General features: G+C 41.0%; 8 protein-coding genes across 17 annotated transcripts; 7 read left to right on the top strand and 1 right to left on the bottom strand.

The window, feature by feature from the left end:
• The first annotated feature begins 708 nt into the window (after positions 1–708).
• On the top strand, positions 709–3,680 carry LOC145701709 (glutamate-rich WD repeat-containing protein 1-like). Of its 2 annotated transcripts, XM_081778937.1 has the most exons (9): positions 709–945; positions 985–1,220; positions 2,248–2,434; positions 2,477–2,565; positions 2,608–2,748; positions 2,796–2,913; positions 2,961–3,076; positions 3,118–3,197; positions 3,483–3,680. In XM_081778937.1, the coding sequence occupies exons 1-9, from the start codon at positions 728–730 to the stop codon at positions 3,660–3,662; spliced, it is 1,365 nt and encodes a 454-aa protein (XP_081635063.1). In that variant the 5' UTR covers positions 709–727; the 3' UTR covers positions 3,663–3,680. The 2 variants fall into 2 exon arrangements, with proteins under 2 accessions (XP_081635063.1, XP_081635055.1); XM_081778929.1 differs by having other exon boundaries at positions 2,477–2,748.
• Positions 3,681–3,709: 29 nt separating this feature from the next.
• LOC145701678 (uncharacterized) lies at positions 3,710–5,810 on the top strand. 4 transcript variants are annotated; one of them, XM_081778918.1, is made up of 5 exons: positions 3,710–3,903; positions 3,967–4,072; positions 4,212–4,368; positions 4,628–4,817; positions 4,868–5,810. In XM_081778918.1, exons 1-5 carry the CDS (start codon positions 3,718–3,720, stop codon positions 4,934–4,936), a joined length of 708 nt encoding a protein of 235 aa, XP_081635044.1. In that variant the 5' UTR covers positions 3,710–3,717; the 3' UTR covers positions 4,937–5,810. The 4 variants fall into 4 exon arrangements, with proteins under 4 accessions (XP_081635044.1, XP_081635029.1, XP_081635037.1 ...); XM_081778903.1 differs by having other exon boundaries at positions 4,173–4,368; XM_081778911.1 differs by having other exon boundaries at positions 3,952–4,072.
• A 39-nt stretch (positions 5,811–5,849) lies between these two features.
• On the top strand, positions 5,850–9,256 carry LOC145711155 (protein FAM161B-like). The gene is made up of 9 exons (XM_081788886.1): positions 5,850–6,129; positions 6,409–6,671; positions 6,724–6,795; positions 6,839–7,059; positions 7,320–7,437; positions 7,782–8,053; positions 8,312–8,443; positions 8,885–9,007; positions 9,056–9,256. Exons 1-9 carry the CDS (start codon positions 6,004–6,006, stop codon positions 9,166–9,168), a joined length of 1,440 nt encoding a protein of 479 aa, XP_081645012.1. The 5' UTR covers positions 5,850–6,003; the 3' UTR covers positions 9,169–9,256.
• Positions 9,257–9,264: 8 nt separating this feature from the next.
• Positions 9,265–22,071, top strand: LOC145711152 (uncharacterized). 2 transcript variants are annotated; one of them, XM_081788884.1, is made up of 8 exons: positions 9,265–9,523; positions 9,719–10,130; positions 10,174–10,411; positions 10,556–10,732; positions 10,785–10,941; positions 10,994–11,249; positions 11,989–12,293; positions 22,059–22,071. In XM_081788884.1, the coding sequence occupies exons 1-7, from the start codon at positions 9,321–9,323 to the stop codon at positions 12,253–12,255; spliced, it is 1,710 nt and encodes a 569-aa protein (XP_081645010.1). In that variant the 5' UTR covers positions 9,265–9,320; the 3' UTR covers positions 12,256–12,293; positions 22,059–22,071. The 2 variants fall into 2 exon arrangements, with proteins under 2 accessions (XP_081645010.1, XP_081645009.1); XM_081788883.1 differs by lacking the exon at positions 22,059–22,071 and having other exon boundaries at positions 11,989–12,552.
• Positions 12,835–13,800, top strand: LOC145706769 (uncharacterized). Its single transcript, XM_081784212.1, has 2 exons — positions 12,835–13,243; positions 13,284–13,800. The coding sequence occupies exons 1-2, from the start codon at positions 13,165–13,167 to the stop codon at positions 13,541–13,543; spliced, it is 339 nt and encodes a 112-aa protein (XP_081640338.1). The 5' UTR covers positions 12,835–13,164; the 3' UTR covers positions 13,544–13,800.
• On the top strand, positions 14,011–15,412 carry LOC145706703 (uncharacterized). 2 transcript variants are annotated; one of them, XM_081784136.1, is made up of 4 exons: positions 14,011–14,185; positions 14,263–14,497; positions 14,902–15,122; positions 15,262–15,412. In XM_081784136.1, exons 1-4 carry the CDS (start codon positions 14,173–14,175, stop codon positions 15,399–15,401), a joined length of 609 nt encoding a protein of 202 aa, XP_081640262.1. In that variant the 5' UTR covers positions 14,011–14,172; the 3' UTR covers positions 15,402–15,412. The 2 variants fall into 2 exon arrangements, with proteins under 2 accessions (XP_081640262.1, XP_081640271.1); XM_081784145.1 differs by having other exon boundaries at positions 14,012–14,185; positions 14,258–14,497.
• On the top strand, positions 15,651–16,548 carry LOC145711854 (uncharacterized). Its single transcript, XM_081789543.1, has 5 exons — positions 15,651–15,780; positions 15,846–15,910; positions 15,956–16,150; positions 16,226–16,347; positions 16,417–16,548. Exons 1-5 carry the CDS (start codon positions 15,752–15,754, stop codon positions 16,546–16,548), a joined length of 543 nt encoding a protein of 180 aa, XP_081645669.1. The 5' UTR covers positions 15,651–15,751.
• Positions 16,943–20,566, bottom strand: LOC145706730 (uncharacterized). Of its 4 annotated transcripts, none has more exons than XM_081784167.1 (7): positions 20,389–20,566; positions 19,540–19,702; positions 18,748–18,970; positions 18,467–18,703; positions 18,022–18,121; positions 17,628–17,785; positions 16,943–17,471 (listed from the first exon to the last, which is right to left on the bottom strand). In XM_081784167.1, the coding sequence occupies exons 2-7, from the start codon at positions 19,680–19,682 to the stop codon at positions 17,268–17,270; spliced, it is 1,065 nt and encodes a 354-aa protein (XP_081640293.1). In that variant the 5' UTR covers positions 19,683–19,702; positions 20,389–20,566; the 3' UTR covers positions 16,943–17,267. The 4 variants fall into 4 exon arrangements, with proteins under 4 accessions (XP_081640293.1, XP_081640308.1, XP_081640300.1 ...); XM_081784182.1 differs by having other exon boundaries at positions 17,634–17,785; XM_081784174.1 differs by having other exon boundaries at positions 19,540–19,699.
• Positions 22,072–22,136: the final 65 nt, after the last annotated feature.

The raw sequence follows: 22,136 nt of genomic DNA, 5'->3' as shown, positions 1-22,136 counted from the left end.
GCAACCCCCTACTTCCATCGGTAGGTTGCCTTTATCAAAAGTAAGTGATTTTGTCATTTTGAGATATTTGCCGGTCAACCAGCTGGTGAAGACGTGGTCCGATTTTGACGATTTTGGCCGGGACATGTAGCCCTGCTCACGACGATCAATTCTAGATGCTAACCATGCATGTGCGATATGCATGACCGGAGAAATCGCGTAGCCCGCAATTGACCTAATTAGACATTTAGGGGGCGCCCGCGCGCCACTTGTGACGTCACCGATGATAAGACCAGCATTTTCTGGACCAGTTTTTCACGCTCTTTCAAATGAGCACAAAAAAAGGGGGTGTTAGAAAAAATTTTTGAACGAGTTATTTGAAATCGTCGATCACCATTCAATTTAACCATTCCGTTTAAATCCGGGTCTGAAGATTTGTTCTGAAAAAGTTTACGCTGTAACTTACTGTCAAAAATTTTGAACTCAAAATTATTAAAAGATTTATTTTATGATTTTTGATGAATAATAAAATATTAAAATGAAGCATTAACATAAGGAGTACACTATGATGCAAAAAGTTTTCTAAATTCATCTATAAAAACGATAAATATCGTCTGCCGTCTGCTGCTGCAGCAGATAGTATATTTTAAATAAATTATTTTTAGACTTTAGTCTGCTTTAAAATTTTCTTGAACTCTCCTAATGTCGTACCAGCAATCTTCTTTTCAGAGTTGATTTCAAAATAATCATGGACGGAATCGAAAAAGGCGACTTAGAACACATGGACTTGGAACCGCCAATGCCAGAAGAAGAGGAAGACGAAGAAAATGAAAGCTCAGAGGAAGAGGAAGAAGACGACGATGAGGAAATGTCCAGTTCGAATGGGAAAAACAAAGTCGCGCAAGAAGCATTTATTCCTGGAAAACACACGCTCAAAGAAGGCGAAGAATTGGTCAGAGACGAGAGGTGAGAAAACTGCTTTTTCCCTCTATAGAACGATTCTAGCGCTTACAAATTATACCACGAATTTCAAACAGGCGCTCCATGTCTTTCCTTCGACATCATTTCCGACGATGTCAACCGCTCGAACGGCGCCTATCCAGCTACTACTTTCATCGTCGCCGGAACGAATTCGCAAACTGCCCGAGATCACTTGATTGTCCTAAAGCTTTCGAACATGCACGAACAAGAAGAGCCGATTGACTTGGACGATGACGAAGAAGAACCTCCTGTAGATCCAGGTAAGCATCAAAAATAGCTAGGTTGGGAAATTCTTTTGAAATAATCGGTCTTTATTTTCGACTATTATAACGATCTAGTACCTAGTCCAGTAGAAATTCTAGTCTAATAGACTTGCTTTTGTAAATCTAAGGTAGTAAGAAGGTTCCCCTCGTTTTACTTTGTTTATATTTTTGATGTAACAGATTTCAATAAATCTGAGCCTATTTTTCTAGCCCCTGACTGCCATCATGCGGGGTAATATTCTCTCTTTCCACATGATTTGAGTGTAGTTTTCTCTCTATAATTTACGGATTAAAATGGATCCGAGGCGCGTTTATGCATAAGTAGGGTGCTGAATACTCAACCCATCCACCCGTATCGCCTATAATAACGCTCGATCCTCAGTCTCAGAGACGGAGAATCGTCTTCTGAACCTATGGAAAGGTCGTTTCAAATAAACAAGAACGTCTTTGCCGCGTTTGGAGGATTATACAACAGCTTTTCATGCACCTACATGGCAGCAGACACGGCCCTGGGGCCAAGTAAAGCTCCCTCGTTACGAAAAGCACCATGAATCTCGCTATTAGGTTCGTTAGGGTTACGTAATCGAAATCACGATTGAGATGGAAATTATTTTGAAATGTGCGGAAGATTATTGAAATTATTACATTTTTAACTCAAAATCAGTGCTTCCCATAACTAGCTACAACCCCCATGTGTGCCCAAAGTCAACACGGGCCCGAAACGCCGCGTTTTACGCTAGAATCGGAAAGTTTAACATTGATATTACGAAATAGTATGACGTAAAGTCAATTTTAGGCAAAATTTGATTATGAAAATAAATTTTTATTCAGTAGAATTTAAGATAAACCCTTGGCAATGGATTTAATTGATCTAGCTCCCCATTATAGCGTGCCTGAGGCATATTAGCCGACTATATAATCGAAAAGCTTCGTGATTTCATCACGTTATTTGGTACACGCGCTATTCGAGAAAAATTCGGATAAAATTCATTGCGGAATTTGACCGATAAAACGAATTCTTTAGAAAAACGACCGGTGCTGAGCGCGGCGATGGTGCGACATGCAGGCGCGGTGAATCGCGTCCGTGCATGGAATGCAGGCGATCGCGTGCTCTGTGCAAACTGGTCTGAAAGAGCAGAGGTGCACGTTTGGGATCTGGCTGAGCAGCTCAAGGCGACGCATGATAAGCATGCAATGAGCAATTTCATCAGGTAAAAGCTCTGAAAATTCAGTAACTTGACTTTCCTTCTCAGTAATCATCAGAAAACACTAAAGCCGCTATTCACCTTCTCGGGCTACCGAGCCGAGGGATACGCGCTCGACTGGTCGCTAACCAAGCCAGGTAAGACGCAAGACAGACGTCTTGTTCAACCCTGGTTTTTAGGAAATTTGCTAACAGGAGATAACAGTAAAAACATCCATCATTGGGCGCCAAATGGAACGGATTGGAATGTAAATCAAAGCTCGTTCACTGGACACCAAGCTGCAGTGGAGGATATTCAGTGGAGTCCGATGGAAGCATCAGGTACTTACAGGAGGATTTTTAAGAGCAGAACATTCACTTTCTTGTAGTTTTTGCATCGTGTTCTACAGACAAGTCAATCAGAATTTGGGATATTCGAGCGAAACCGAATAACGCGTGCATGATAGCAGTGGAAAATGCTCATAGTTTAGACGTTAATGGAATCAGGTAATGAGGCAATGATTGCATCAGCGTTGTTCATTTTGTATAACTAGTTGGAATCGAAAAGAGCCGTTTATTGTATCGGGTGGAGACGACGGAGTTGTCAAAGTTTGGGATCTGAGGCAGATTCAGTCCAAAGAGTGCGTCGCTCACTTCAAGCATCATTCAGGTAGAGTAACAGTCTCTAGTGACCGGCGACTGAGAGTTTAGGGCCGATTACGTCAGTGGAGTGGTGTCCTCAGGACTCAAGCGTGTTCGCCGCGTCGGGAGAAGACAACCAAGTCACACAGGTATCACTTAAAACTCATCACAGGGTTCTTCCAAGCACGCGAGCTGCACGCTGCACAAATAAAAATGCAGCCAACATTTAGCGTAACAGACTATGATGATCCGAAGTAAAGGGGGTCAGAGGCAAACGTAGAATTTCCTAAAAACCCTGGGCAAACATTACTTATGCCAAATATGGCATGAGGTGAAGCCAAATGCTCGGATGATCCTCTTCCCATTCAGATGACTTCTTCATCAGACAGAGCAAAAACAAGCTTGAGAAATAATTGAGCAATATTTTTTTTCAGTGGGACTTGGCGGTGGAAAAAGAAGGACACAGTGAAGAACCGGAAGTGCCCCCACAGCTACTGTTTGTGCATCAGGGCCAGCAAGACATCAAGGAAGTGCATTGGCATCCCCAAATCGAAGGGTTGATGCTGTCCACGGCTAGTTCTGGATTTAATGTTTTCAAAACTATTTCTGTTTGAACAGCTGCGTGGATAAGCATAAAATAGCTCACTGGTAATCAAGTCCGTTTTTAGAATGGAGATTTTCGCTGACTTTGCTTACCCACCACCACCAATGCCAACTGCAGTTGCAGCTTCAGTTCCAGCAGTAAATGCGTATCACTGCCCACCACCAGCAGTTCCATCCGACCCGGAAGTCATCCAATACGACTATTCAAAAGCGAGGGATTACCCAAAGCATCAATACCTCTTTCCTTATTCGGTAAGAAAAAAATACCACCTTTGAAAGAAACCTCGTCTGTATAATTAGACTTACACTCCTAAGATACCGACAACAATGAACGTCAAAAACGACGTACAAACAAAGACGGAGCCTGTTTCCACCGTTACATCACCGATTTGCCCTCCCAAAAACGACAAGCCAAAACAAGGTGAGAAAAGAACGATAGTTATTCCTCCTTGATTTCAAAATCTCCAACTTTTCGCAATATCGGTTTAGTCCTAAAAGTTAAGAAATTGAAAATCGTTTAGCATTCCAATTGCCTCATCAAGCAGACACGAATCATTTAGTAGAGCAGATTTTGCGCAACGACCACGTCGATTTGGAAACGCTGATCGGAAAGAAGACCTCCCGTCGAGGACGAAAACGAAAGTCATCAGAGGAAGAGGAGCTTCAAACGCTTGAATGCGAGGCTGAGACGGACGCCTACCGAAAGAAAAGAATACGGTAAGACAGATAATTGCAATACACACGGACTGCCGGACAAGACTCAATTTTGACTGTCTCGCGGACTCTAAGCCTGTAATTTCGAAAACATGAAATGCCGGATGCATTCGAAATTCACCCTACCGTCACCACCCACGCTCGTTATTATTAGCTTCTCGGTATATAATCAGAGCCCGGCCTTCGATTTCCTCATATTACGAGTTATTGTAATATTGGAATCAGAAAACAATGATTTAAAAGGACTCATGGGAGTGTTAAGGAACAACATCGCCGTGCGAAAAAGCCGGGAACGCGCAAAACTGAGGACGGAGAACACTCAAAAGAAGCTGATCGAGCTTCATTCGGAGACGCAGACGCAGAAGGAGCTCATCATTCACATGCAACAACAGTGCATCGAGCTCGAGACAAAAGCCTCAAGAGCTGAACGACGGCTGGAGGAAACACTCAAGGTAGATTTTCTTGTTTCAAGCAGCAAGCCCCTAACTTTATTCTATTCTAGTTCAACGTAAGAATGCGCCAGTTCATCAACAACCTCCCAGCGGAAATGCAGCCTTGCTTCGCCGTCTGAGCTCCTCGAAATTACAACAAAGATTCACCATCTGCACTTCTCTTCTTTTTCTCTTTTCTTTACTTTGAGCTCATGAAGTTCTGACCGAATCTCGACTCGTCTTTACATGTGAAAACTTTAAAAGCTTTTCTGATTTTCTCTCATCTCTTTCTCAAGTTCTCTTTTATCGAAAAGTTCAACTCGTCTTCCAGCCCCCCAGTTCATGTCATTTTCATGCTCCTCCATGATTTCAAACATTCGAAATTGGGAGATTTCTGCAGCTTCAATTCCGGAACTCGCTACTGTACTCAAGTCACTGTACGATTCCGGAACTCTATGTGCCAGTGTTACTCCTTGCCAGTTTTTCTCCATTGACTTTCTTTCAAAAAAAAAGTATCTTCTTCTCGCGCCTGTTTTTAAAATAAATATTGAAAAAAGCAAAAAAGCGAAGCAATCAATTTTGATTTTGACATTTGCTGGACAAATATTTTTTCGTCCTTGAGTTGAGAAAGAGTGAAAAAACGTCATTTTTACCAGAGTACCTTTTGATTGTGGACCAAAATTCAGGCGAATATCAAAATAGCAGCTTGAATATTTTAACATCATATTTGCCAATTATTTGTCCCAAAAGTGTGCATTGGTTAAATATCTTCAGAACTTAATCCATTTCTTCAAATATCTCAACGATTTTCTGTACGAGTTTATCACCCTATCACTGGTAAAATTATACTTCCTGTGTGACCATCAAATATTCCAAAAGACCAAAAATACCTCGTGAAAAGTTCCCTTTTTCCCATCCAGTTCCTGTCTATTCCAAACTAATCCCATTACTAATGGATTATATTACTCTAAGAGATTATCCCCAATCTGAAAAACGCATCGCTACTGCCACTGATTGAAATGATCGTGATCAATAAATCATCGATTAAGGTTATCTGTCTGGAAAGACAAAAAATTGCTCAGTCGGAAATTTCAAAAAAGCGAGAGAAAGAGCGCGAAAATCCAATTTGGCCTGCGGCGAGTGAGATTTGCTGTTTGCGCGATTCTGAATCTGAATTATTGAAGAAACGGACAACAAAAAAGCAAAAATGTCGATAACCGATTCGAATGGGAATTTCTCGGAGGAGTTTTTGAACCGACTAGAGAATTTGAAAAAGGACCAGAAAGAGAATTTGAGGGAATTGGAAAGGTTGAGAATCGACGCTTACTTAGAGGTTAGTTGATTGAATTAAAAGTTCTTATTTTTAACTGGCCCTATATTTCGTCTTACCAAATAATATTCATCTGCTTTATTCAGTTAAAAATTAAGTTCAACCAGAAGGGACCCCTTGATTTTATATCTCAGTTGGGGGATGAACGCAATTTGCGTAGAAATAAATTTGTTTAATTCAATAAAACATAAGAAAATTGGTAGATAAGCCGAAATCAATGACCCTAACCTGATTAATGCTCGTTTTGAAAATATGGCCTCTGAAATTAAAAATCAATTTCAGAATCGCAACATGCCTCATCAGCCGATAGAATCTCGGCTAGACCACAACAAGACGATTCAAGAAATGTGGAGCGACTTCAACTTGGCAGAGACTCTCGAGCGGTATCCATCTTTGCAGCAGATACCCGTTGACATCCACGCCAAGTCCGATTTTGAATCTGACAAGAAACGGCTTCATGAATGGCGACCGCGAGTTACAGTCCCTGAGCCGTTTTCAATGACTGTTCGCGAAGAAAAACGACCCAAGGGACCAAAACATACTCGGTATGACAAGAAATAATCCATCTTAGTTTACTGTAACAAATGATTACTGTAGCGCGAGTCTGGAGGTCGGAGAGGCGCAAAGAAAACGAGAAGAGGAAGAGAAAAATATTTCCAAAGAGTTTCGGTTAATTTTCCCTAAAGAAAAAAAGCTCTAAAATAATCTTTAGTTGTCGCCCAGTGCCTGCCCATGTCTACTACCCCCTGTACCACGACATTGTAGAACACAGCGATACAAGACGAAAGCTGACATTCGAAAAAAGGATGAAAGATTTGCAAGAAAAGTCTACCGCACCTTCCTTTGTCGATCGAGACCAGGCGAAAAAGCGGGAAAAGGCGATGGCATTGAGAGAGATGAGGGATGAAGAAGAGGCGTTTTTGAAGACCTTAGGTAATCGCTAACGATGCAAAATTATTGCATTCAACGAGGTTTTTATGAGCTGGAGATTCTTGACCTTCAATTCGGAGCTCGTAAATGAGCCCAATCAAAAGAGATGATTTGATTCATGTCATGCTCATTTGTGAAATGAATATTTTGAATTGAATGGTCGAGGAACACTTTGAAAGAAAATATCTCCAGCTTCGTTTTTGAATCATTGAATCTTGAGTTGAATAATTAAACTCGCCAATTCGCATCATAATTCATTTCAGCTTCGTCATTCAAAGCCAAAGAGCCTGCTCCAGAAGTACTGGCGCCAAAGCAAAGCCACGCAGATTTTGAGGCGGACAGAGAGAAGAGAATCAGAGCTAGAGCTGAGAAGTTATTACAGTAAGTAAAACATAGAATCAATTAGGGGTTCCATCGAATTGTACCTTTTCAAATCGTTATTTAAATTAATTCATCTTTATTTTGAATTACGTGAGAAACCGGCATCTTTCGTGCGCATCGTCAATTTCTTCTTCTCATGCCGCAAATGTGCAGTACAGTAACCTTTTGGATTATATCGATTCAGGGGAAGGAATTACTCTGAATGCGAATGAACCCGAATCAGAACATCCCTTGAGCGCACGAAAACCGCGCCACAAATTGAAAAAAGAGACAGTTCACGTAGAGAAAATGCTTAGTCAACTAATAGTTATGCGCTTTTGACAGTAATGAGCAGGCTTTTTCAGATGCTCATCTCTTCCACCGAGGATGAACTCGGCTCCTACTCCATCAGCACGAGCCTCGAGCTCAAGAGGATCAGTAAACGAGGACAAATGGGCGAAAACGCGACGGCATGACAAACCAGTGCCAGATTTCAAGGCGTTGCATCGGAAAAACATGCGCAAACTAGAACTGGCGAAGAAGAGAGATGAGGCGGAAAGGGAGAGAACGAGGCCGAAATCGGCTGCTCCTGAACTTGCTTCAATGAAACGAGCGGAAAAGAAGGCGCAAGAGAAAGGTAATAAGAAATTACTGTCGTCTCTGTAATTCAACAATCTGCAATTAATCGAGGCGCTCCCCCAAGGGCAAGTCCATTAGTAGTAGTCTCGCCCCATGGGGTTTTAGCTCAAGGGGGAAATAATTTAAGACGCGCTCAAACACAGTGAAACAAAACTCGAGCGTTTATGAATGGAAAGGAGAAAGAGGAATTTATTCAAATATTTTGTTGAATAAAGACAAACAGCCGTTTGGAATTTAATGAGGAACCTTTTATTAGCGCTAGTGGCGGCTGAAGAGCCCGATTCAAAGGTCTTCAAGGCAACAAAGATTAATTTCTCCCCGGAGGCACCGCCCATCAGAGAGAACGACAGCTTCACGCGCCGCAGAGACTTTGTCAAGCATACTTTAGGTAAAACGGGTTCACATTGAGATTACCCGGGTTTCTTATAAAAAAAAAAGAACAGTGGATTGTCTTAGTTATATCAGGCTGATATTATCCGCCTAGTTTAAAGATTTCAGGTGTTGATAGTGGGTCACTCCAGCTGGGAGAGTCTTTAGATAGCGCCCTCTTCTGGGGCTTTTTGGTAGTATAAAAATTCGTAGATTGAGATGGCAACTTATTCGTAAAATGAAAACGAAATCAAATTAATCTTCTTGACAGATTGAGCAAGGAAATATCTACCGGTAACTACGATTACTGTTCCTTAATTAATCATTTTCCTGTGTATTGAATAAAATTTCTCATCATCGGATATTCGTAGATTAAGACTTTTGTTATCTGAGATAACTTATCTCGGTCGAATACTCAGAAAAACCCTTTTATATTTACTTATTTGAACCCGATAAATAGACTTGATGGAAGAAGAGTTAAAAAAGGAAAACGAAAACTTACTCGAAAAACGCCGTGCTCAGCGACTCCGCGCCAAAGCCATTAGGAAGTCCATTCCAGGCAAAACAAACACTCGTAGCCAAAGTAAGCCCAGAAAGCAGCGTAAACAGCCATCTTCAATGTCCATTCTAGAGCAAACGCGTGAAGAGCTGAAGAAGAACGACTTGCAACGAAGAATTGAGTATCGAAAGAGTCTCAATGAAATTTACGAGCGAGTTGAAGCCCGACCATGTCTTTTTGAATAGGAAACGAAAGAAGTTTCTTTTTTCTATTTTTTATCTTTCCGGAAGTTCTATTTCTATATTTTCCCATAATTTAAAGTTTATTTTTCTACTCCTTGTTGATTTCAATTTTTTGATTCAGAATGTAAATTGAATCGCGTTCGATTCTGATTCTAATGCCGAACGGACTCCAGCGAAGTATATCTGCGTTTTTCAATCGAGGCGGAAAAGATCGAAGCTCAGGGAGAAAGAAGAAAGATAAAGATAGTAATGGCGGTCTGGATTTTGCAAGAAGCGATGATTTTCAAACATTCCAGAAGATGGCTTCCCCGAGGCTTAGTAGAAGGCTGCAGTCGCCGAAAGAAACGATTCAGTTCATGTAAGTTAAGATCAACAGTAACAGCTCACAGTAGGACCAGTTTGTTTCTTGATAAATAATTTATATCGTTAGTATTTCTTAATTCTCCCTAGTTGACTTTTTAATACAATTGACAGCTACGAATTGACATCTGTCCGTTCCATTAGCGACCATTTTATATAGAATAGTGATAATTAATTTACTAACGGCTTTTAGCGACGATTACGTCGACCCGATCGATTTTGTGAATCCGAACGAGTGCATGTCCAACTACGACCACCCTTGGGATGCAAATCTTACTGCGGCTCATCAAAATCGCCAAGCTCAAGCGAAGCTCAAATCGCAGCAGCTCTCCCGACCCAGGCCAGGGGATCAGCCAGTCGCGCAAGGATGCAACTACGATGAACCTTGGGGTGACAATGGCTGCGAATTCATCCCCAGCGGCCCGCTTCATCCGAAAAAGGAGCCTATGCAAGCATATGATGATCCTTGGGTTCGGTCACATGACAGAACGACGGTTTCAGGCGCATCTGGAACCATTTCCACCCTTTCTTCACACTCTTCAGGACAATCTGGCCGTTCGCAAAATCGAAATATGTATCGACCTCCTCAAATAAATAATTCCAGGGTAAGACCATCCTCTTTTATTCTGCTCCTCAAAGTCATTCTAGCGTTCAAACGACCGTGCGAATTTCCAGCCCGATCCACGCCTCGTCGTCGACCCATCCTTCGTGAACAATCAAAATCCCCGATCGCAACAGCCATCAGTCGCTCAATCACACAATAATCCAATCTACCACCAACGCTCCTATTCCAATCAAATTCAAAGCCCAACGAATCATCCTCTTCATGGAAATCCTCAAAACTTGCACCCACCCTCTCTTCATTCCAATTTTCCATTACGTCCGGGTAAGATTGAATAACTTTGTCATTTTGAAAACAACAAGGAGTGCTTTAATTAATATTATTTCAATGCAAAAGTTGCACAAGCGTGAATCTTATCTAACCTAATGCATCTTTCCTCCTGCATCTAGTAACTCTTAATCTTTTCAGCTCGCTCCCACGACTCACTGAGGCATGAGGTAGTTTACGATCACATTCCAAGCACATGTACACCAATCATCGCCGAAAGTCCGCTCGTCTTCCACCAACGACAAGATTCGCAACCTCGAAATCAATCGGGCGAAGTTGGCTCATCCGCGTATCTACAGCAATTACTCCGTCAGACGGGTAAGATTTCTCAGCAAGCGCAGTTCATAGCTAACCTAATATTCTTCTGAAGATGATTCGATTTCGACGTCGCTAGATGACCTACTGTATGGTCAGAGGAATGTCATTCAGCCTCCTGTTCCAATGGCCAGATCGAAATCGCAGAGAAATTCGTCTGGGATGCGCAGACACCAGCCCAACGCCGGCCACAAGTCCCCATCCCCCCACCGGTAAGCCTAGAAAAATCTGACCAAAGCCAATTTGTAATTTCTAAAATAAAAGACGTCCCGTTATGCAATCGACAATGATGCGAAACCTGCAGCACTTTGCTGAACACGACATTTACGCCATCGAGCCGGTAATGAAGTACTCGGCGCCGCACAACATTGGCCACTCGAGTTCGACCGGTCGATCAAGTGCGAGCGATAAGAGTCATTCTTCGGGAAACCAGACTTCCTCTTCAAGGTCACAGCAGGCCGAGTTGCTCGATAATATGGATTATTATCGCTCGACGATGACGAGACACGAAGCCGAAAAGGTACGTTAAGGTGGTAGAAACAGCTTTCTTGAAAAAAGCCGATTTTTGAACAGCGCCCGAGCTCAGCCAACCTTAGATTTTTGAATTCTCTCTTCGATTTTAGTTAGATTTATCTTAGATCTAAGAGCATCTGTTTTTAAAATTAATTTTTGTTTACCCAGTTTATCGGTAGAGAGCGAAACATCAACCCATCTCGTCGAAAATCCCGATTTTCGCCCATTTTCAAGCACGATTATCTCGAGACATGTGACTAACCGAGAATTTCTTTTTTCATTTTAAGATACTTTAACCCTTTTTCTAGGAGCATCTATGATTTTAATTGCGTAATCATAAAAAATGATAGTACTTGGAGTTCGATTGCAACTTCTGTAACAAATTTTCAAAATTTTGAATTTGAAACAGAATTTTTTCGTGATACCCTTAAGTTATCGTCCTACCTAAGTTATTCACGATGATAACATGATCCAAACAAATCTATCTCATCGGCGTTCAACCCTTTATTTCATGATTTTAAGCCTCGATAAACTTCGAAAATTAAAAATTTTTCGCAAAACTCCAACTTTGAAGGCAATTTAAAGGACATTCCAACATAGTAAGGGGGTAACTTTTGATAGCGTTTTAATTCTTTGTGTCCTAGCCTTTCAGAATCTTAGAAAAAATCTTTAGTATTCCATCTTTGGCAAAAGCTGTTTCTACCCCCTTAAGCTCACATTTAGCGCCCTTTCTATCCACTTTTTAGGTCTTGCACAACGAAATCGAAGGCAGCTTCGTCGTCCGCCGCAACACCCAGAACCCGGAGTGGTATTCCATTTCTGTCATGACCGACGACCAGGGCGTGCTCCATCTCGTTATTCAAAAATCAGACTCTGGCCATTGGTACATCGGCGGTGGCGGCGTTATCCAAGCTGAGTTTCCGTCTGTTCCCGACTTAATCTCCTATTATCAGGAGCACTGTCTCAACATTCGCGGTACAAAGGGGTTAAAATTAATCCTCAAATACAGATAGGAAAATAACAGATTTTTTCTTTGTAGCATATTTTCACTGTAACTATCAGCGGCATCTTCTTATCCCCCTCTTTTCCAAATACTCTATTATCCCCACCCCCAACTGACCCCTGAAAGTGCCAGATAATGGCCTCTCTCTCTGTATATATCGAAAAATACTATCTCTACTTTGTTCCCGCTACGAAAACATTTCGTTCAAACAATCTCAATCTCACAAAATAGGAAACATTCGTACTACCTTCTTTTTTATTTTCTTGTCATCGAAAAATGCAATTCAAAATATATGAATAAACACCTATTTTGGAAAAAAACAAAACGCTATTTTTTCAGATGTCCGTAAGGTTAGCGAGAGCTTGCAGATATCTGAGGGTTATCAGAAGTTGTCAGAGAAATTCTAGTTAGGGTTGCATATGAATTTTGGCAAGGGATTTTTTGGCAAAAGATAAAGGGTCTCTACTTTGTGAATCTTTCATTTTCAAAGGTAGGACCCTAAGTTAAGGGTATCTCTCCCGAAAATGGAATAAAATAATGGCTTCCCTTTGTTATTTTCAAATATAATTATCAACCCTTCAAACGCTACTACGCATATCTAGGAATAGACTACCACGCAACAGATAAAACGATAAAAACCGCAATTGATCAAAAACTCCAAGAACTCATATCTTCCGAAGAAAACTCTGAAAACTCGCTTGAATCGAAAAAAGCACAAGTTCTTCTTCGCAAAATCGAGAAAACACTCCTTGACCCAAGTTTGCGGTCTTCGTATGACTTCGAAAATCGAAATTTGATCATCCCGCAGAAAGATGAAGAACTTGAAAATATCGGAGAAAGAGAGGAGAATATTTATGTGTATAATAATGCGAGGGAAGTCGTGACGCACGTGAATTACTCGCTGGAAGAAATTGAAGCGATGGTCGAAGTCGGGCAAATGGACGAAGTCGATAAAACGGCAAATACGAAGCAGCAAAGAATGATGTTCATTGCTTTCGGTAAATTATTGCCAAAACGGAGTGATGTCCTTATTTCTAGCGCTGCCACTGATATTCTTCTATTTCACCTCTGTCGAGCCAGAGCGCTGTATCTTTCGCCGCCGCCGGCTCACTTCAGAAGAAAAGAAAATAATTATTGAAGAGGCTGCGAAAATAAACGCACAAAAATCATCTGCAGATTTTGTTGCTCCTGCTTTTATTGAGCCTGCGAAGTTCGTTGAAAGCGCCTTGCCGCCACTTGAAGATTTGAAAAGTATTTTGAGACGCAAAGCGTTTGAAACGAATAGTATTGCTTTTTGAGGAAATGTATAAAATATGACATCTTATTTATTTCTAATATATTTGTATTTAAGTATAATCCAGAGGCAACGATAGATGAATTGGCACTACATATTATTGTTTCATTTTAGATGCTTCGTGTCTTCGGGAGGTTTTCAGCGCTGCGACGAAATTTGGCAGCAACATTGAACAGAAGACATGATGAATTAAGGATAGGCCGGACGTTTTTTTCTTTCGTTGATTCAAAAGATGTAGTCAGATTGATTCTCGGAATCATGTAATGTACTTCCATAGCATATTCCACGTGCATTTTGCATTTTATTTAAAAAAAGATATTTTCTAATGATTCATTCGTAATGACAAAGTAAAGAATAACAAAGTTATTCGACAAGTCTCATTTTTTTTTTGAATTCTATTTTTTACTTCAATCCTTTTATAATCGTTCCTAAACTCGTCAGCACCAGAAAACTAAACATCTCCAAGATCTCTCTTGACCTAAAAAAAGACACACGTGGTACGCCGTCCTCGGGGTCAAAGAATCGGCGACACATGCTGAGATTGAAGAGGCGTTTTACGACAAACTCACGAAGACAGAAATCAACCTCAATTCCCAAAGCGAAAAAGAGGTCGATGATATTTTAGATCAAAATATGATTATTATGGGTACTGGTGGAACGGGTCAATTCAATTTTTTCCTTGAAGTGGTTATTGAGATAAATTAATTTCCATCAGTAGAAAAGATGCGTATAAGACGCTGTCGCATCCAAGTAGAAGAATTGATTATGATGTCAAGTTGAAAATGTACCGTCGCGGGGATTTCAAAAAGAAAACTGATGAAGTGAAAAGACAACGAGATGGGGCTTTCCTCAAGTTAGAAAAACAGCAAGATCCAGAGGAGGAAAATATAGAAACACTTTTGGACAAAGCGAAAGGCCTGGAGAAAGAATTTTATGCTGAAGCAAAAGAACAGCCAAGGTAAAATATCAAAAACTTCTGGGAGGCGTGGGACTTCGGACTAGCTATTATCCTCATCCTCGTTGTATGGGGAACCCAGAAGAACCTCAGGAGCTGGTGGAAGCTCTTTTGTCAATTTAGGGTTTTTCTATAGGGGCGATTGAAGTTATGGGCATTGCCCAGGACTAAATCACCAAATCGTAGGAAGAAAATTTCCTCCTTTCGACTTTTCGCTCAGAAGAATGATTCTTTTAGTGAGATTCGAGCTCATTGACCGGATCTATCTTGACTGATTTCCTAAATGCCTCGTCCTGGACCACCAAACCAGACGTCCCCGAGGGATGGCGCATGATATGCGCTTATAAAGATGAAAATTTTCACCCTCATTTATTCATTTTAATCAATGAGTGTTGAAACAAGTTTAGATTTCTTGGAACAGCGAAATTCGAAGAAAACTTCGAGCACAACGTCGAACACAGCCTTCGCGAATCCCAAGCCCTCCGCCGAAACGCATTGAAAGAGACATTGTCTAACATCGAGTCGGAGAAGTTAAAAGTGCCGAGCGTGCTGGGCGCCGGTGCAGAAGTGGACGCGAATGTCAGGCGATATGCTAATATCGGTCTTGGGGCCGTTGCTTTTATAATCCGTAAGTGGGCGTAGATGAGCCTTTCAAGGAAACTGACCAGGGTCTGTCTTGCAGTTCCGTCACGCCGAAATCCGAGGAATTACGATTTTACATCGAAAAACCTTATTTCGAAATTAGGTCATTTTGATCGTATTTTTAGTTGGAATGTGGATGTGGGGACGTAAAAAGCGACAAAACCAACGTACTATCGAATCTGATGCCTTCCAAGAAGCTTATAACAAAGAATTACAAGCATTGTCCAGCTTGGCTGTTTCTGAAAAAACCTCTGATTCCAAATAGAATAAACTAATTTTATTTATTTATTTCTAAAATCTTGCCAAGTTGCCAAGTTTGCGCTTAGCTCTTGAGTATTTATTCTTATTTCGTGCAGGTTGCATAATTGCGTTTAGAAAGTTGATCATGATAAAAATCACAAGAATATATAATGTGATGGAACGGACGTGTATGGAAACCTACATTTATCGTTATTGATAACTTATCAATGATAAGAGATCATATCATAAAATAATCCATCAAAAATGAGTAACTCTGCAAGATGAAGTGCCCGGAGGGAGTCAGATTTCATACCAAAGCTCTATCTGTGTTTTCCTATTCACTAGAATTCTATAGAGACAAGCAGAGATAGTACCATGGTGAAAGTTGCAGTATTGATGTCCAGGTTCAGTTCAGACAAAATCAAGGGCCGTATTGTTTTTGAAAGGCTTTTGTTGATCGTTTAAAAAGTCTCGTCGCCGCAAACAAGCCAATTTTCAAAGCAGTGATGGAGAATGACGCTGCGAAAGTAAGAGGTGAGGTCAGCAAACATCTTCAGCTACCATAAGGGCAACTTCCAGAACTCATCGCTGCTGGACAAGACATCAACGAGCAAATGCTGGGTAGTCTTCAATCGCCCCTGATGGCATCCTGCTTGGGCGGTCATTTGGAAGTCGCCAAGGCCCTGCTTGAATTGGGAGCGGATGTTACTGTACCCGAAATGGATGGTTATACGCCTATGCATGGAGCGGCTTTCCAGGGCAGAGCAGAACTAGGAAAGGGTTTCTACTAATTGGGCGTTAAATTGGTAACATCTTTGTGACGTGTCCACTTAAAAAAATCTTGAAAAGTAAAGGCATTATTGGATCATGGAGTTCCAATCAGCGGAACTGAACACAAAGACGGTTACGCTCCTTTTCATAGGGCCTGCTGGGGAGGTGAAGAACGCCACTCTCAAACTGTACAAGGATCGGTACACGGATAACCATATTATTGCATGTCCCTGTTTGGTTTTAGACGCACTTGTTTATCCGTTCTAAAGTCTTTTTTGGACAACGGCGTGGACCCAAATCTTCCAGCAGGCAACGGGGTCACTTGCGAGAGGATGACCAGAAATGACAAAACAAAGGAAATTCTCAAAAACGCGAATGCAAAGCTGAACGACGAGCTCTGACCTTTTAGACAAAAAATTCTTCCTGTAAGTTCCTGCGGGACCTTCACTTCCTTAGGCAAAATAAACGAGAACAAGACGATTCTTTCAGTTGTTTTCTTATTTATTTTTGACAAATTATAAGATGATGAAAGATGGCAGAAGTGACGTTTTTACTCCATTGGATAAATTTACAGTGGTCAGTAGTCAGAATCAGTTGTCTCTTGACTGTATTGGCATTTTCTAGCGCCACCGGGTAGGTTTTGAGCATCACTTTACGGCATAACTACAGAAATCAACGGGAAAAATGCCGTAATCGTGAATTATTTTCGCTCATTTTCAAGTTTTTCCTGGTGACGCTACTTTTGATATTGGTAAAAACTGCCGCATATTTGTGTTGTTTTGTGTTAGTGTTGTCGACTGTTAGAAAGGTAGGTTTTATAGTACAGGGGGGATGAAATCAAGCAAGTCCATCTTGAGGTCACATTTTGGGGGGCTGCACGGTTGTGTGTGAAAATGCATCGTTGGTCCAAAAAGCGTTTTTACTTGGCCTCGCTGATGGGCTGCGCATGGTCCTGCCATGACTCGTATCGTGGTGGAGCGTCGAAGCCTTTGGCTGGAGCACCTCCGATGCCGCGTGCTGCAGCTGGGTTACCTTTAAAAAGCTGTCCACAAAAAACGAGTGAAAAATCTCTTCGAAAAAAGATCTTTTTTTTTCATAAGAAAAAGCTTGTAATTTTTTGTTATGAAGAAAAGGTAACCATTCCTAAAGTAGCAGCGCCAATATTTCCCTCGGCTTCTCGTCTCTTTTCATCCTCCTCTGCCTTCTTCTTGGCCTCTTCGTCTTCCATGAAGTAGGTCTTGTAGATGTACCAACCAATAGCACCAAAGACGCCGATGACAATGACCCAGACGAATCCGTGGATCAAGTTGGAGTTACCTCCAGACTAGGATATTGTTTAGAATAATGATAAGCGCGTGAGAGCATGATATTCAATTGAAAAGAGGAAAAATAAAATCTCAAACTCAAAGGAAGTGAATTTCATGTGCTCTGATTCACAACCGTGATACTTGTACGGACTGCAAATGTGATTGATTCTTACACTTACCCCAGCCTTCTTGCAATTGGCGCCGACGCATCTGATCTCGCGTTTGGTAGAGCTTGAGGTAGCGGTATCGGGGTTATATTCGGTGCCGGGGCAGGGGAAGCCGGGTCGGCATTTGGGGCCCGATGGAGCAGCTGGTCTTCCACCTCGACCGCCTAGGGTTGGGGTTAAGCGGGGAGAAAAGCGAAAGCAAGCAGGGGTTGAACACACCGATTGGGAACGAGTAGTAATCACAAGAAATGGGAAAGGAAAATCTCCTTTGATCCCGAAATTCGATCAGTAAATTTGAAATGTTTCAAAATTTGTTGTTTCGCGAGACGAATTCGTCGACCGCGATCAAAAATAAAAACCACCGACAAAGAGTAATATATTTTCGTGAGTCTGATTGTACCGTAAGGGGTAGAACCGTATTGATAGTCGTTGTAGTCGCGACCGCGTGGACCGCCATATCCTCGGTTCACCTGACGACGACGTCGGTGGTTTACCTCATTCTGTCGAGGCTTATCATTTTTTGTTTTTCATTTTCCATTTTAGATTTTCTCGGATCTTTATTTTTACGAGTCATGCAACTATTTATAAAGCTGTAAAAAATCAAGCAAAGCGTCATCTTTTTTTTCCTAGAAATCACTAGAAAGTGCTGAAGGGATTACGTCTCAGTGCGCTAATTTCATAATCTACAGCGGGATGAGACCCTAAAGGTCATCGAAAAAGGTGACTCCATCGGTAGCCACTTTCGGTTTACAGTATTACGTGGGCACTTGCGCATTCGTGCCGCCCCACTTGGGGTCAGCAAGTTGCCACAGCCCTTTCGAAAATGGAAATGTCAAGCCACTAGCCTGAGTGAGAAGCTGCGCTTCAATTTCACCTTTTTCGGAAGCAGCGGCGGCGGCGTTCTTCAGCGAAAGGTGCTTCGCGGCGGCGAGGACCTTGGCACCGAACTCGCCGGGACGTGCCTCGCGCTGGCTCTTCATGTTGCCTCCCTTGGAGAGTTTTTGTCGGGGGTTTTCGCTGGCGGCGGCTTCGACGGCCATTTTGGGGGAAGAACCGTGGATTCGGTATTTGATGTGGAAACCCTTAATGACGATTTGAAAAGTTCCTTCTTTAAGATTCCTTTTACCTTGTATTCGCCATCTGTATTCGAGTCCAAAACCATAAACAAGGAGTTGCCCATTGTTGTGTAATTTGGTGGCTTCGTGTTTCCACAGTATTTGCCAATCGGAGAATCAGAAAGAGGATCTCTAATGGTCAAACTTTGTGCAGCGCAATCTTCGATTTGGTTGTTGAAAAGCAAGAAATCGACAAATTCGAGTTCGATTCTTTCATTTTCTGGCGCCGTGATTCTAAAAAAGAGTGAAAGTTTAAATTTTAGAAATTCTTTTATTTTCGACCGCTTTTCACAAAACATGGCGAAACATTGATTGAGTCAGAAGATGCTCGAATAAAGGAGGATTTGGGAAGGGCTGTTTGGACTGAGGAACTAACGCCAGTTAAATATTTATTCGCAGAGGTTGGCTGATGATTTAGACTTTGTTGAATCAAACAACAAGCGTCACAAGACACAGTTTATAATTATTTGAGCTTGCTCTAAGAAAATCCAGTATTTGAAGCTCTTAGAAGTTTCCCAGCATCAACGATTATATATTAAGCGATCCCCTTAATTACTTGTTGACGCGGCAAGAGTGAAAAAACGAAAATTTTGAACAATAAAAACGCCCTTTATAACCCCTATTTTTGGATCTAAAGAATCTAAGTTTCAAATATTTATATTTTCTGATCGCCTTAAATGAAGCTTTATCTCCTTTTTTAACCTCCTTTTTGCCCGTTATGGAGAAGAATTCCGACCAATTTAACCCACCAAAACGCGTTCTACATTCCGTCGCCCCACCCGTGAGCTCATTACTGTAATTACCTGTAAACACATTCAGCGTTGGGGTTGAACTTTTTAGGATAATCTGGCGAGGTCAAAGATTTCCATCCATTGGCAGCTTCTTCCATGATCAAACATCCTTCTTGGGCGGCTACTGTCGCGGACATCAACGTTGAAATTTTCATTTTTTATATTTTTTTTCCTGCTAAAATGGTTTTTATCAATTTATGTCAAGGACGATTTATTTTGAAAATATCTTTGAGGTCGAGATTAATTGAAGTACATGTGACATGTCTATTGAAATATTTCTTCCTCGAAAGTTTGAAACCGACCGAGTTGAAATTCATTCTGCGGTATTCAAAATAACCCGAACAATATTCTTATCTATTATGGGTCAACTACTGGTGCGCCCTTTAGAATTGCTGAACAAGACATTGTCAACGTAATTTATTGTTTACTACAGCAACCAGGAAGAAGTTTAAACGTGCACTTTTAATCAGGAAGTCTCAACAACTGTGTTGCAGCTTTGGAGCGTAGAATATTTTTTAGCGAAATGTATTTTTAGAAGCTTTCGTCTGACGTGATGTATTTTTGAATAAGGGTTGCTACAGTGAATATTTTAGGGTTGAAAAGATGAGGTAGTGCGAGCTCTTTTTAGAAATATTTTTTTGTTATTTAGAAAAATGGGTTGTTTCCTACGATGATTTTAGAAACATTCGAGCTGCTTATCGCAGTAACGTGATGAGTTACAGTCGGCTCAAAACGAAGATAAGGGGCTTTATCTAATAAACAACAGCAATGATGCATTTTTACTACACAAATGTTCTTCAGGACCTGTTTATAGGTGTTTTTATGGGGTCTAGCGAAGGTCTTTTTTGTTTGAATAAATACCTTTTTAAAATTCAGTCGTTTTCTTTTTAATCTCTTTTTGACGCAAAATCTAACAAATTATCGGAGTTCCTTAATTCGTCAATTTATGATCTTCAGTGTTTGAAAAAGGCGGATCTTCGTTATTTCAGAAAGCTCTTTCTTTTTTTCAATCTCTGAAGGGCGCAATAAGGGTTAAGTGTTGGAGCTCAGCAGTACCAAGTCAGAGAAAGAGAAGCGACTCGCGCTTACTCGGAGGGCGCCAAAGAGCCAGCGCCGGGGAGCCCTGATCGAGATCTAGAACATGTCAACTAGTTTTAGAAGCTTGTACCATCTGTATTCGATGGTAACATCAAAGGGGCATTAAAATGTGATAAGTATGCGCCCTTACTATCTCAGGTCAATTTGAAAATTAGACTTATGGTCATACAAAGCTGTTATCCTGCTCTCTTTCAATTATTTTTTCTGTTCTTTCAATGAAAAACTAGCCGTTTTTATGAAAAAAGAAGGCGTAAGTTCAAAAATCGGAGCATGGCTGATTCTCTTCCTTGATTTTCTTCCATTTAAAAATTATCGATTTGATGAAAAATATTTTTTTATTCAGAAATATTTGAGCATTTTTTTTTAATTTTCATTTTTGCAGTTTTTTAATTGCTATTCTACCGCGCTATTTCTTTTTAAGACTGTGATTTTCGCGTAAAAAAGTGCGCTAGCCTTGATAGAAACTGTTTATTTTTGGCGGATTATTTTCTTTGCTCATACATTTGTAAGGTTAATTTTAAGGACCTTCCTCCTGTTTAATCTTCTGTTTTCAAATTACTTTGAAAAGTGAAAAATGGCTATTAGAGTCTAAATAGAGTCTAATAATTAGACTGGTTTATAAAGTAGTGGTTTATAAATAGTCAGAATAGCTTAATTAGAGAGTTGGTCGTCGTTTATAATCTCCAGATAGAGTGCTTTATTGCAATGCGGACTCGAGATTTAAGACACTATTGACTTAGTCGTGCAACGTGAAGTGGCTGGCGTGAGTGGTGCTGGTAGGTCTCATCCCTTATGCGATTATTTCGCTGCTGGAGAATTCGGGTACTGGGCCCAATCAGCGCATTCAGCGTCAGGCGAGCGCCGCGCTCTGCCCGTGGCGCTTTTCCTCCACCTCCTCCTCCATCGAAAGCGACCAGGGGAGCAAATATGGAGCTCCACCATTGGCTCGCTCTTCGTAGTACGAGTTTTACTAACAATAGCAGCCATCCTCTCTACTAGTAAAAGATGATCATTGGAACTAAAAAGCTCTTAATACCTAATTCTATTTGTCCTGCCAACTTGGAACTTGGAACTGGAAAACAAAAAGAAAAAAGAGCATTCGAAGAATCACGATTGTGATTTTGCAATTGCCTTTATCACTGTTATTAATTTCGTTTCAATATGTTCAACAAAGCTAATTACCTGCTGCTGCAATTAATAATTAATCGAAACATCGCGGAAAACAACGTATTTTTAGTTATCAATAACAGGATTTATCGATGAAAATAGCTCCCTCAGCCATTATTTTTTCAAGTTTCTTTTGTACATCTTGATCAATTATTCCCGTTTTTGACCTAGAAAATAAAGTACTCCTGAATTTCTAAATAAAAAAGCCTCCGAGGTGAAAGCTCTCCATTCTTTGGCACGCGCTGCATAAATTTTTGCAAGGCGAGGAAAAAAGAATCTCGAGCGTTTTAGAACTTTTTCGTAATTCTCCTTTCTTTTTCTTGATAAAATATACATTTATTACT

This window comes from Oikopleura dioica, chromosome 1 (assembly GCF_907165135.1).
Source record: "Oikopleura dioica chromosome 1, OKI2018_I68_1.0, whole genome shotgun sequence".
In the NCBI taxonomy this organism is placed as follows: Eukaryota; Metazoa; Chordata; class Appendicularia; order Copelata; family Oikopleuridae; genus Oikopleura; species Oikopleura dioica.
This window is presented reverse-complemented; position numbering and strand designations above follow the sequence as displayed.

Excerpts from the sequence above, each read along its gene's own strand:
- LOC145701709 (XM_081778929.1), top strand. The coding sequence starts at position 728 with ATGGACGGAATCGAAAAAGGCGACTTAGAACACATGGACTTGGAACCG. Across the intron at positions 946-984 it reads GAATTGGTCAGAGACGAGAG|CGCTTACAAATTATACCACG; the intron begins GTGAGAAAACTG and ends GAACGATTCTAG. Across the intron at positions 3,077-3,117 it reads TCACTTCAAGCATCATTCAG|GGCCGATTACGTCAGTGGAG; the intron begins GTAGAGTAACAG and ends CTGAGAGTTTAG.
- LOC145701678 (XM_081778895.1), top strand. The coding sequence starts at position 3,718 with ATGGAGATTTTCGCTGACTTTGCTTACCCACCACCACCAATGCCAACT. Across the intron at positions 3,904-3,951 it reads AATACCTCTTTCCTTATTCG|ACTTACACTCCTAAGATACC; the intron begins GTAAGAAAAAAA and ends CTGTATAATTAG. Across the intron at positions 4,369-4,627 it reads TACCGAAAGAAAAGAATACG|GAACAACATCGCCGTGCGAA; the intron begins GTAAGACAGATA and ends GGGAGTGTTAAG.
- LOC145711155 (XM_081788886.1), top strand. The coding sequence starts at position 6,004 with ATGTCGATAACCGATTCGAATGGGAATTTCTCGGAGGAGTTTTTGAAC. Across the intron at positions 6,130-6,408 it reads GAATCGACGCTTACTTAGAG|AATCGCAACATGCCTCATCA; the intron begins GTTAGTTGATTG and ends AATCAATTTCAG. Across the intron at positions 7,060-7,319 it reads GGCGTTTTTGAAGACCTTAG|CTTCGTCATTCAAAGCCAAA; the intron begins GTAATCGCTAAC and ends AATTCATTTCAG.
- LOC145711152 (XM_081788884.1), top strand. The coding sequence starts at position 9,321 with ATGCCGAACGGACTCCAGCGAAGTATATCTGCGTTTTTCAATCGAGGC. Across the intron at positions 10,733-10,784 it reads GCAATTACTCCGTCAGACGG|ATGATTCGATTTCGACGTCG; the intron begins GTAAGATTTCTC and ends ATTCTTCTGAAG. Across the intron at positions 11,250-11,988 it reads CGAGACACGAAGCCGAAAAG|GTCTTGCACAACGAAATCGA; the intron begins GTACGTTAAGGT and ends TCCACTTTTTAG.
- LOC145706769 (XM_081784212.1), top strand. The coding sequence starts at position 13,165 with ATGGTCGAAGTCGGGCAAATGGACGAAGTCGATAAAACGGCAAATACG. Across the intron at positions 13,244-13,283 it reads AATGATGTTCATTGCTTTCG|CGCTGCCACTGATATTCTTC; the intron begins GTAAATTATTGC and ends CCTTATTTCTAG.
- LOC145706703 (XM_081784136.1), top strand. Across the intron at positions 14,498-14,901 it reads GAAGCAAAAGAACAGCCAAG|ATTTCTTGGAACAGCGAAAT; the intron begins GTAAAATATCAA and ends AAACAAGTTTAG. Across the intron at positions 15,123-15,261 it reads GGCCGTTGCTTTTATAATCC|TTGGAATGTGGATGTGGGGA; the intron begins GTAAGTGGGCGT and ends TCGTATTTTTAG.
- LOC145711854 (XM_081789543.1), top strand. The coding sequence starts at position 15,752 with ATGGTGAAAGTTGCAGTATTGATGTCCAG. Across the intron at positions 15,781-15,845 it reads GTTGCAGTATTGATGTCCAG|TCTCGTCGCCGCAAACAAGC; the intron begins GTTCAGTTCAGA and ends TCGTTTAAAAAG. Across the intron at positions 15,911-15,955 it reads TGACGCTGCGAAAGTAAGAG|AACTCATCGCTGCTGGACAA; the intron begins GTGAGGTCAGCA and ends GGCAACTTCCAG.
- LOC145706730 (XM_081784167.1), bottom strand. The coding sequence starts at position 19,682 with ATGAAAATTTCAACGTTGATGTCCGCGACAGTAGCCGCCCAAGAAGGA. Across the intron at positions 18,971-19,539 it reads AACGCTGAATGTGTTTACAG|AATCACGGCGCCAGAAAATG; the intron begins GTAATTACAGTA and ends ACTCTTTTTTAG. Across the intron at positions 18,122-18,466 it reads AAGCGCAGCTTCTCACTCAG|AATGAGGTAAACCACCGACG; the intron begins GCTAGTGGCTTG and ends AAGCCTCGACAG.